Source organism: Gymnodraco acuticeps, unplaced genomic scaffold (genome assembly GCF_902827175.1).
Source record: "Gymnodraco acuticeps unplaced genomic scaffold, fGymAcu1.1, whole genome shotgun sequence".
Lineage (NCBI taxonomy): Eukaryota > Metazoa > Chordata > Actinopteri > Perciformes > Bathydraconidae > Gymnodraco > Gymnodraco acuticeps.
In genome coordinates, this window is record NW_022992090.1 from 1,589,963 (window position 1) to 1,602,653 (window position 12,691).

Consider the following 12,691-nt stretch of genomic DNA (forward strand, 5'->3'; position numbering starts at 1 on the left):
TAAGAGATAGCTAAGATCAGCGCCATATCGATATAATCTATCTATATGGCGCTGGCTAAGATAAGATAACTTTAACAAGATGCCTGTGTGCTTAGTACCAGGTTGTTATCATACCAGCAATGGATCTTGCTCGTTCTTTCACTTCCCGTCTGATGAAAGGACCAGGAGTGGCTGGATCAAGTTAGCTACCTAGCTAGTAGCTAGCACGTTAGTTAGCATTACAGCCTTGTCATTTTTATTAGCCTTAACATGAAGTAACATTAAGTAACCCAAACTGTTAAACAGTAAGAGTAGTAGTCATATTTCGTGAACCCTTTGAAGAGTACTGTCACCGGTGTGATCATTCTATAATACACAATTTAAGCCAGGGGGAGCTATGCTAACGCTAGCATCGCCTATTGCCGATCTTTTCTACTTCATGCTATCTGCACAAATGGTTGACATTAAAAAGACCAGGCAGTTCAGAGAGAATCAAAGGAAGGCAGGCAGGCAGCTTTGCATGACATTCTTCTGGACGTGTTTCATTGTGGTGATAGTGAGGGTAGTCAATCGTTTTGTTGACAAGACAGTAGTGACGGCCATCTTGGTGACGTGTGTTGTTCTGCGAGACCAGAGATGTAGTTCATTGAGCGTTTCACATAAACAAATGTGTTACTTCACAGTTTTACGACACATTTTTTTTTTTGACTTGCAAAATTATCTTTTAAATTGACTAACATCATATGTGTAATTCGTGGCACAATTCAAACGGGATCGAAAGATAATCTTTCTCTCTCCATTGACTTCAATACATAATTTTTTCGAAATAAGGTCCCATGGGGTCCACCGGAAGGGGAGGGACTTCGCCACTCTATTAAAGCCTAACAACTGCTGATAGTTGACTGCTGATTAAAGAACCATGTCTGTGAGGTTTTTTTTTGCTTAAAATACCAAACAGTTCACCCATTGTAGCCATGCCTCATACTGCTCATACCCTTCTTTTTCAGCCCTGTTAGAGAAACGCGGATTTTGGATCCTTAGCTTGAAAAAAAAAAAAGAGGAGGCAGAGCTAATGCCTGATCAGAATGATACCGGAGATAAAGTTAAATTCTGCTGTGATAAAACGCCATCCTGTTCTAAACCACATCAAAGATTATTTCTGAAACAGTATGGAGCTCAAATGCTTTTTCTCTTGCGGGTTTATCACAAGGTGAGTTCCATTTTTTATTTCCTGCTTTTTAAAAACACATGTGCTCTACAGTACAGGTTAGCTCTGAGTGTTAGCGAGGCTTGCTAATGTAAACAGAAACGAGATTACGTCCAAAACACGTCAGGCATTGTTTCTGATTGCAATTTTCGCAATTTGACGATTGATGTCAGATCAGCAGCAAATCTGTATCGGCTCGTTGTACCCCTGTTTTTAAAAGATTTGGGTACGGAGGAAAAGAGAGAGGGTTTTATTTTCTGACGCTGCGTGAGTTCCCCGACGCACCAGGGACACATATTTATGTATAAAAGACATCAGTACCTGTATCAAGATTGATACAAAACAAGTGAAATTAGACTTTTTTTAGAGAGATTTTAGCACAAAAAAAACACTTCTGGGGTCATTTGGGTGGATTTCCATATCTCTGGCCCCCCTTGGTCGATTTTGCTGATTGACATCTCTTTCTAACCGTCAGAGCCAATGGAATCGAGGGAACTCCCACATACTCCTTATTTTGTAATGTGTGTGTGTGAGATTGCCGCATAGCCAATGACCGGAAGCTGCGATAACTCTGGTGGCTACCATTAGCAGCTCTAACTTTTACTCTCCGATTTTTACATAAAAATGGAATTATGGATTATAAATTAAAAAAGATATGACCAGAAACATTATCAACTTATGGATTAAAAGATTCAGCCGCGTTTTTTCTCGTTTTAATGCCATTGAACAAGTCTTTTGATCAGATTGACAGCTACGGTGAGACGATCTCCCTAGAAGCTCCGTAAGGTAGTGTTTTGTGATGTCTGTGTTTTGCTTCCCCTGTCGTGAGTTCTGATCACTCAGTGATGATATACCTAAATAATCTGTGGAACCTCAGCTTTAATCGGATATCTTGTATGTGCAGCTACGATAAGTAATAAGGGTATCTTTTATCTTGAGTCTGTGCCAAAGTGCGGTTAGCATTTTTCGCTCAGGGGTCATTCAGATGCTTCTTATGAGACTTGTGTTTGTTTTTTGGTAAAAATGGTTTGTATCGTCAGTTAGCTGAGTTTCTATCCTGTTAAATGAGTATGACACATTCATAGTTTATTAAATGTTAAGAAGCCCTGAGACACAGTTTCGTGAAAAACAGGTTGAAAGGCATTAGTGAGCTCATATCTTACCTTCTTGAGAGGTTGAGCAGTTCGTGTCTTGTCTGCAACCGTGGACTTGTCCTCCAGATCCCACATAAGCACGTTGATGAGGTGGGAGTTTTTTGATGATAATGGGCACCTCCTCGACCATGTGCTCGAAGCCAATGTTAGCCTTCTTTAAGCTGGATGAGTGAAGGACAGGACAGACAGAGGCAGAAGAAGAGAGCTTATGTTACAATGTGTCAGACCAGATAGTTTTTTCATCATTACTTACATTAAATTCAAAATTAGTTACATGAAATGTGGATATACCAAAAAAAGATGTGCAGTATAGTATTGCAAAGTACTTGGAATAATACAATCAAATCAAATATGTGCAGTATTGTTATGGAAGTGGAGGAAGAGTGAATATTTGGAGGGTTGTGGAGAACAGGCAATACTTAAATGAAATAGCTAAAAACAAGATATTGTTTGCATGGTGTGCATTAGTGTAATGCATACAGTCTGTATGGTGGCTGAAGGCAAGTGTCAGTCCCGGCCTTATTAATGAGGTCGGTAGCAGAGAGGAATAAAGTGTTCAGGTGGGGAGAGGGATTGGTCCTGATGGAGCGCAGCCTCCTGCCAGAGCTCCATCAGGAACAAAACCTCTCGACACCTGAGCCATTTTGAAAATGTTTTAGGAAAACAGAGTGGATGGGGTTCAAGGTTGTTTTATGTTTGGGTTTAATGCAACTCCATGCTTTAAACATCTGCTTTGTTGAGGGAAGAGATTTCCTCGGGTCTGCTTTGACATGGCTCTCTATTTTCATTTGTTTTTCTATACGCGCTGACAAGAAAGGTTGCAAATTGAGTATTGTACCTATACCACTTGCCCTTTACATCTCAATAAATTGCACCTCAGCCAAATAAAAGCAAAATGAATAGTAATGTTATGCATGCTGCATTTTGATTTCGACAAAATGGTGTGATAAGATGGGATGTTCACATTGCACACCCCAAGCAATGTTCGACTAAGTAGCCTAAATGAGTTTTTTATGGGCACCGTTGATAAGTGTGCAAAGCAACGACAGATTTTTAACCACCTCTTCTTGTTCCTCGGTAGCTAAAAGCTCATTCTCTTTCTTTCTCTGACATGGGCCTGTTAACCACAAATAGGACCCTTTCAAACTTTGCTTAATGTCTCACATAAATCCAATTGCATTGAATGCCTGCCTGTCACTAGTGCATGAACAACAAATCTAATGTCTGTATACGTCTAATATTGGCTTATTAGGGACGTCTTGCTTGTTTTGGGATCAATAAAAATCACTGCATTAATCTACCAGAAACAGGAGTGTTTATATTGTTGTGATTGTCTGTGTGGTAAAGAGCGGTGTGGAGGATCATCTGATTCCGATATGGTCATTTTAAAAAAAGTGTGTTCGTTTTCCAAGTAGAGTATCAGCTCCGGCAATCATTTTTAAGAGGAGACTGCGGCAGCAAAAGTGGAATATTCTGCCCCTAGGCCTGGAGATCGTAGAACAAAATTAGTATGGATAGGCAGCAATCTATAAGGTAAATCCATAATGTTATAAATACTGTTTGTTATACATATCGGCACAATTATCCATCTGCAGGGCTTTAGAATATTTCCTGTAAATTATGACCTTTGCAAATGCCTGCAGAGCGATACAAAAAAGTGTCCAATGAGGAATGCAGGCCATTCCAGGCAGGACAAATTGGTCAAACCTACTGGACTTTGGCGCACTTAATGCACGCTCTTTCCAAGTTGGGCCCCGCTGGACAAAGCCAAAGGTTGACTACACTGTCGGACTAATTTGATGCTTCATATTGTGTGCTGAAGTGAGGGCTGTTGACCAATGCCTCCATAGCCCAGCAGACTTGGAGGGCAGTTCAAAGGGATGGTTCTATTCAGGCACTCATCCATGCCTGCCTTTCATTTCAAAAAGGTGCACAATATATGCAAGCTTATGTAACATCAAATACACCAACATGAAAGAGACTTCTTTTTACACACACTGTAGTGGTGGAGGAAATGAAACCCTTTTGAAGTTTTGCATCTCGGAGTAAAAAAAACATGGAAACATTATTGATATTCAGATTTCGAGTCTGTCAGAAAAATAATAGGATCGAGACAAAATTGTTGCTATGAGCGATATTGTCCTTTCCTGCCCTGCCCCCTCTCAACAGTGGGCTTATTGGGAACTCTGATAGCTACAGATTGTAGTTGTAGAGTTGTAATAAATCATATGAACTAAAGAAAAGCCGCAAAAATGAGTAGGTTCCCGACTCTGGGCCAAACACACTGGGTCAATAGAGAAAGAGTTGCAGGTAATAGAGACACACAGGTGGGGAAATAGAGGAAATAGGATTGAGAAATGAAATGCTGCGGTTAAATTGTCCCTTTTTCACTGCAAATCTACTCGCTTTTAGTGAATTGTAAAATGTATATCTCGATGTTCTGAGTGGGACTTTTTTTTTTTTTTTAAATTGAGTTTTACTTGCATTTGCCAGTGCGTGTATATGCATGCGCGAGTTTGTGCATTTGGAGTATCGTGAACCGCCGTGGAAAATGGTCCGCTCATTACATTCATTTTTAGCTGCAATTTAAAAGCAATTACGATAAGCCTCGGGGTCAAAAAATGGGTAAACACGGTACTTGGTACACGGTATTTGTTTGACGTGCAAGGGCGAACTGATAAATCATCATCATCAGCGTCAATCTACAACTGCTACTAAGTGCCTCCCCTGTGGATGCACAAGCCTATATTTGGATTCATTGATAAGCAGAATCAAAAGAGCGAAAAAGGCAAAACATTTTAATTTTATATTCTGTAAGCAATGTGAAGCCAAGTGTTTAAATGAACTAGTGCCATTCAACATGCGCCTGTCTTCTTGAGCTTTCTTAAGAACTGCTCATAAAAACAAATGTACATCTCGCTTTGTTAAGTCTAAAGCAGAACACCTACCAGTTGCGTCCCCTTTCAATGCTATATGGTAATTTGGGGGGGCAAAAGCTAACACAAACATTTTATGGCCTCAATTAAGTCAAAGCATTACTACTTTGAGGGGGAAAAAGTGGCATTGCTAATACTTCATTGTATGATTTTACTACAATAGAACATTTCCCTTTCTTTATCTGGACAGACACACAGAGACAATTTTGGTTACAAGCACAAATAAAAACAGATTTATTGTGAAGATGTAAAGTTCTTTGTGCATGTGATTGTGAATTTCATCCATGGTATCTGTGTGTTTCTCTAAAAGTTACTCACGCCTCAGGTGTGAAATCCTTCTCTTTGCAGATCTCCATGAGTTTGGGGGTCAGCCTGTAGGCCTTGAGGGACAGGGAGCCTTGTGCCGTCTTAATGGGGTCTAAAATGAAGAGAGAGAGTGATTAATATAAATGGTTAAACTGTTCAACAAAATTTGATTCCCTCCTTAGGTTAACCAATCAAATAAAACAAAAGTGATTCCTAGGTTGTCATTTCAAACCCATGCTTTTATTAGGTTAAATCTTATTTTGACATCAGCTAAAACACTTCATTTATTCAATATTTGTATACACGTTTCAAAGTATAGAATTAATGTTTCTCCAGTAAGATTCCTGAAGTATGGCTATATCTTTATCAATGTATTTTCCAGTGATATAGTTCACTAATGGCGCATTTCCATTGCAGGGCCTCGCTCGGCTCAGTACGGTATAGTTAGGCCTTGTTAGGACTTGTTAGTACATGTTGGGACGTGTTGGGACTGGCTCACTTTATGCTGTGTTTCCATTACAGTTTAGTAGCTGGGGCAGTAACTATAGTAACGCAGTGTAGACGGAGCCGTGACGTCATCTTCAATGCGAACCACAGAAAAACAACATCAGCCGTTAGCTGTTAGCACTCAAGCTCACAGCTCCTAGACAAAAGTTAAAACAAGTACAAACCACAGACTGCCTGTGTCCATGGCGATACAGTCGCTGGTTTATTTATGTCTGTATAGGCCGTTGTTGTGAGTGTGGACGGTCGGAGCATATACTGCGTTAGCTTAGCCGATCTCCATTCAGAAAACACCCATTTAAAAAAAGGTCTTTCGCCTGTTGTCTGTCTGCAGACTTGTCAAAGCATTAATTCATGGTTTTTTACTAACCGTATCAGTATGTTGTTACTATTCGGCATCATTTTGAAACGTGTATTACAATTAAATCACGGTCAAATATGTTCATTTTGTTGTAGTTGTAGACCCCTTGCCAGCGATTCTCTCTCTAGTTTAGCATACTCAGCCCGCCTGGTTGTTGGCCCGGAAAGAACCTCGAATTTATGGGGCCAGAAAAACTGTGAAATAGTACCCGCAAGCCAGAGGTCGGACCAAGTAATTGTTTTGCAAGTCCAAGTCAAGTCTCAAGTCAGGATGGGCAAGTTCAAGTCAAGTCCAAGTCCTAAACTTTGACAAAACGAGTCTTAAACAAGTCATTATGTGCTTTTCACCAAATGTAATGACATCGATCAACAGAATAATACTTAATAATTAAACCGCTCTTTATTAGTCACATTAATAATTTAATAATCAATTTTCTCTTCTTCGTCTTTGGAGCGTCTGCCCCCCACCCTTCTTTCACATAATGGTATGATCCTAGTGTGTCCTTACATATGATTGTCCGCATGGTGGCCCAGCTAAATAAAGACCCGCCCCTGCCTGCAAGGATTCTCAGCAAGAGTAGAAGCGGCTGAAGATTCTGCTCTCCCCGACTGGAGTCTGCTCTTCTAGCGGCATCTCACGATCGGCGTGTTGGAGACCTCTGAATTAAATTATCAAGTCACCTCAAGTCAGAAGGCTCAAGTCCAAGTCAAGTCCCGAGTCATTGGTGTTCAAGTCAAAGTCGAGTCGCAAGTGTTTTGTGATTTTGTCAACTCGAGTCCAAAGTCATCAAATTGGTGGACACACCTCTGCCGCTAGCCGGTACTACACCAAGTGGAAACGCAATCAAAAACGGGCCGGGCCTTAAACCCGCGCTGTAGTGGAAATGCGCCATAAGAACCCCATTTCACAAGATTTATCCATTTGCTCAACACGTTTATAAAACAAAGTGATATAATCAGAGGACTGATTTAAAATTGAACAAATCAAAAATGCAAATCTAGTTTTTTTTTGTCACCTAAAACATGAAAGCATTTTTATTTTACACATCTCATGTGTCAAGTTACTATTTACAAACGAAGAAAGAAGTCTGATTAATCTGAGCATCACTATTGTCGTGAGTGGAAACAACAAGATGAAGGCAGCAGGGGAGCTACCATAAAAAAACAAATCAGGGAAGATGCATTGCTTTGCTCCCTGCTGGGACTCCTGCCTGTTTCTAAAATGTAGGGACGTGCCGACTGCCATCCACTGTCAGTGGCGTTTTCTCCCGGAGGCCAAGGGAAGCCAGGCTTCCCCTGTTTTTTCGGATTGTAGTTACAATTTAAATAAATAAATAAAAACACTTTGTTTTCTTTCGATAATTCTCCTTTGCTGTGTGTTGCTGCCGGCCCGTCTCTCCCCCATTCTCATTGAGTATTTTACAAAGAGTGAAACAAACAACGCCCCTCTAGATGTTATGGTGAAACAGTAGATTGCACTCACTGTTGCGAGAGGAGGCTAGCCGAATCTGGCTTCCCTTGGTGGAAAAAAATTGAGGGATTGACCAATCAGATGAGGCTCACGTGATGCCCCTGCCAACCTGTGATTGGTCAGGGCCATGCCAAGGGAAGCCAGAGGCGGCTGGCTTCCCTTGCCTCACAATCCAATCAAATCGCATCAACTTAGTGTTGCAGTGACGCATCCTAAAATCCGGAAGTAAGCTGCGCTCGGTTTCCCTCGACAAAAAAGCAATGGGATTTCTCCATAGGATTTAGGAAAATAGCTCGAAATAAGGTCAGTGGAAAACGAACCTGTTAGATAAATGCAAGTTTTGTTCAGTCGGATAATATCCACATGTCTACCCTACTTTTATAATTTTCGAATCATAAATCTAATCGATAGAAGATAGATAGCGCCACTGCACCACTCTCACCGCCGTTAGAAAGTAGCAAGCAACTGAAGCAAGTGCAATTATGGAGGGTGGAGATTTGGAGTATTTAATCAAAAATAATTGTACTAAACTTCCGCTACAGCAGCAACAACAAATACAATCTGATGACAGGCCGATGCCCAAACTGGAGCTGTGTACAGCGAGGAACAAAGGAGCGAATCAGACGTAAAACGTTAAAGGTCTCCTGATTTAGTTTGTGAATGAATGCTTATTAGTTTCGGCTGGAGAGTGCTGTTATCTAACCTGTCGATTAGATAACAGGCGTGTGTAAGTCCTGCATCTGATACAAATGTGTGTAAAATGATACCGGGTGCTGTAATCACTCATCTGGTTACGTTATTACATTGACCACCACACCCCCGACCCAAGAGAAAGGACGTATTATTGGCTTCCCCTAATTTTTTTCCCACGCCAAGCTACTGTCCACTGTAGATAATTCGCTGGCTATGGATAAGTACTTCAATCAACCCCACTTAAAAAGACTGAACCATCTCTATAAAATAACTTCCATTCAATCCTTAATAGGAATGAAAAACACTCATGTATGTCTGTACAGGCTTACCATTTTGAGTAGTAAGGAGGCGAGTGGGGGAGCTAGTAGTAAGTCTTTTGCAAAATTGCATTTGAACAGCAGGCTTTCTGTTATATTAAATCAATTCAACAAACTGGAAAGCCTAGCTAAAGTAACATTTAAAAAAAAAAACAGAACATATATCTAGACAGGCCCTGAGGAATGGCTAAGTCGTCCAATTCTATTACACTTGCTAAAGAGAAAGAGGGAAAGTGGTTCTTTTGGCTCATACAGGATAGGCTCAACGCCGCCAACCTACAGTCCATCAGAAATGTTTGTGTGACTTATTCCCTCTCAACAGCCAACTGTGACAAATGATTTGCCTTTGGCAGAGCCACTCCCAAAAGAGATACAGCAAATCTTCATGCAGGCCCATTTTTACTGAGACTGGTTGCGGGACAGCCACATTTGAATAAGACAACTCTTTCATTTCCATAGGAAGCTTGGTAAATAAATCAAAACACAGCTCCTTGGATCCACTTGAATATGTGGAATTTAACTTTCCTGTCAGGAAATGCCTAACTCTACCATGTGTGTCTTTGCACGGATGCTTTCGCTTGATCAATATGAAGTAAACTGCATGGAGAGTATGAACAGGGTTTGTTTAAGTTTTGTCTTCATTTTGTAAATTCCAAACCAAGAAAGTCAATAAAACCGCACATGAAATTTCAGCTGAACTGAGCACATTTTGAATTGCCAAGGATCTATTTAGGCTGTACTTGCTGGTTTCCAAAATTCAATTCATACATAAACAAATACATATCTTCAAAACTCTTAAAGTGCTAAGCTTTATTGTAGATGTTCTCTATGCTTGTCCATTTAAACCAATTATACTGTTGCAGGAAAAATGATTGTTGTGGAAAACATGTTAACCAATTGTTGTAGCAACCCACTCCAATTTGAGGCTGTCATTGGGAGGAAGCCAATAACTCGCCAGTTGGCCACCTGATTGATTCACCCATAGGCATGAAATGACTTGTAAGCTAATGACGAAGACAAGAAAAAAGAAATCAATTGTCTTTCCCTTTAAACAGAGAGAATGTCAATTCCTTTGAGGCGCTTTGATCCATTAAGCGTTGCATTATTGACTGACATTACCAGGAGCCCTCATTTAGTATAGGAAAGGGTTGTCTGAATGCCTGCCTGGCCAGCTGCCTGGCAGGACTTGATCAGAGGGGTTCAAGTGTCAGCTGGTTAAAATTAATCTTTGCCTGTCATGTATCTGTACAATCTGACCATGAGAACCCTGAAGTGATTTTGGAGAAAAAGAACAGGGCCGGGGGGACTTCCTTGACACTCACCGGCGCTGAAACATTGATGAAATTCAAAGCTGTTTTCATCATTTTTTTTAAATGGCAATTCCAGTTGCTGCCTCACTCTTGACTTTGAGTGAGCTGTTTTAATGAAAGACTGATCTCAGGTCAGTGAGCTTGTAAGACGCTTTGTGTCACCCTGGATGTACTTCACACTTATTTTTCGGCTCATAAACCTTAAGGAGGTAAGCTCAGCACATTATGAAGTGTGCAATACGGGCAGAAATTACTATCTTGGAGCACCTTGGTAGCCAAATTGTGTGTGGCATGGCATTTTAATTTAGCTTTGGAACCTTTGTTGCAAGAAGTTACCACCCCCCCCTTTCAATACCATCATGACTGATCTGCCAGTTGTCCAATGTCTACATTCCAATATGTCTTCAGCTTAAAAACATTCTGTAATGCCAAAGTTGTTTCAGCACTATGAATATAGCTAGAGATGAGTTGTGCCCTCATAGAAACCAGCGACAGATTAAATACTTGTTTTAAGTACTTCAATGTGCACATATCCATGTAATGACCTAATATTCTGCTTCCGGAATCAATAAACACTTGAAGTGGTTATGTAGTAATGAATCATGAATCATCATTCACTGATGATTGAACTGCACACTGTTTTGCAGTGACAGGTTTTAATTTTCTGTCATGTAGGTTTTAATATTGCTGTCATTTGAAAGAAAGCTTACACCATCTGGGATGGCATTTGTGGTGCAGTAATTAAGGGCAGCTCTTAAAGGTCTTTACTGTGAAGCAGGTGCAGGCACATGATGTCCGTGCATTCATGTAAGTGGTTACCAGCTACCTTGTTAATCCTGTGTGTTGCCCTGCTTTCTGCTCGTCACTGCCTCCTCTGCTGTTGGCCTTTCAAGGGCTGCAGACAGACATGTGTTACCTCCGAGTCCTTTCTTTTCCTGCCATTGATGATTTACTCCGAGATCATAAGCCTCTGCACTACTCATGCACCACGCTACCTTAATATTTGATGGCAGTTTGCATTTTATAAATTGAAACTGCAAAAGGAGAATATATTTATAAATCTTTTTCAAACTCTCGCTTCTATTTTTAAATGTATTTGATGTCAACAGAGACACTTGCGAGATTTATCTTGAAACGCAACAATGTTTTTTTTAAAATATTTGTGCTAACCTCAACTAATCTTTTCCTACATCTGTCAAATCGAATTACTGTTATGATTCTCTGAATGTCAACCACAGTAGAATATAAAGACTTTCCAGGTCATCCTGTTCTCGGATATATATTGATTTGAGAAACCACATTTGACTTGTGATTGTTTAATCATGGCTGAATCTAAATTGAATATGAACCACACAGTAGTAGTAGTAGTAGTAGTAGTAGTAGTAGTAGTAGCAGTGCCATTTTACTGTCTGGGAAGTGCAATCTAATACTGATGTGGGCTATTAATATCTCAGCAAGGTGTTGCAATTTCAGAATGTTTTCCCCATTGTATTATGACACAGCAGCATTATTTTGTGGAGCTATTGTGTCAATCTTAACTGGTGCTGCCCTACTCTCCTGGAACCACTTTCCGTCAGCTTGAACCTCCGTCATTAGCGGCTGTCTGAATGGTTGTGTGACAGGTAAACAATATAGCAGTGACTCTGATCTTTGCATTCATGCGCTTTCACAACTCAGTCAATATAACATTTCCTGGTAATGATGGTAATAGATTTGATAAGAATTAGACCATCAGAATATACATGCCCTGGCCGATGTTCAACGCCATCTAGGATAATCAAACATACTAAATGAGTGTCTTGACAGAGCAACAGAACAACAGTAATAATACATCTTTTTGGCAATTAAAACCAAATTCCTCAAATGTTACCTTTATAGCGTCGCTGGGTGAACCATTACAATACAATTCAAGCATTAGTTTTGGTCTAAAATTATTTGTAAAGTATGTGAACATGACTTTAATCAAGTTCTATGTAGGTTTTAATGTGACATGCCCAACTTATGGACATAGTAGTGCTATTGACTCCCTCCATTGCATAGAACGTTTCTATTTGATAAGAGTATGATATCATGCACAATTGTGAGTGTTTTCACTGTGCGTTTACTTACCATAGATCAGTACAACGGACTCTTCAATGGCGTGCTGGTAGCTGAACTGGGAGTCGAGCAGCGCTCTGCTGACAAAGGAGCCATAGTAGGTGGACTGGTACCAGCCCACATGCAGATGGTCAATGTTGACGTGACGCAGGGAACGCATCATCTCCATCTGGTACTGGACTAAAGGCAGAGAGAGGGGTAGAAATAGATGGAGAGAGAGAGAAAGTGAAAAAGATTGAAAAGAGAAAAAAAAGGAAAACATTTAATTCAGAATGAAGTTTTTTGGAATCTGTGAATATCTTGTCTCCATCTGTAACTGGACATGGTGTATGAACAGAAGGAGGGAGAGGATGTGAG

At 40.4% G+C, this 12,691-nt stretch overlaps 1 protein-coding gene across 1 annotated transcript in view; it reads right to left on the reverse strand.

The window, feature by feature from the left end:
• The window catches only part of LOC117537442 (eukaryotic translation initiation factor 3 subunit H-like), an 81,574-nt gene that overhangs the window by 17,002 nt on the left and 51,881 nt on the right, over positions 1-12,691 (reverse strand). The window contains 5 exon segments of the mRNA XM_034202655.1: positions 2,350-2,375; positions 2,377-2,442; positions 2,444-2,501; positions 5,595-5,694; positions 12,347-12,514. Of these exon segments, the coding sequence (XP_034058546.1) occupies positions 2,350-2,375; positions 2,377-2,442; positions 2,444-2,501; positions 5,595-5,694; positions 12,347-12,514 (418 nt within the window).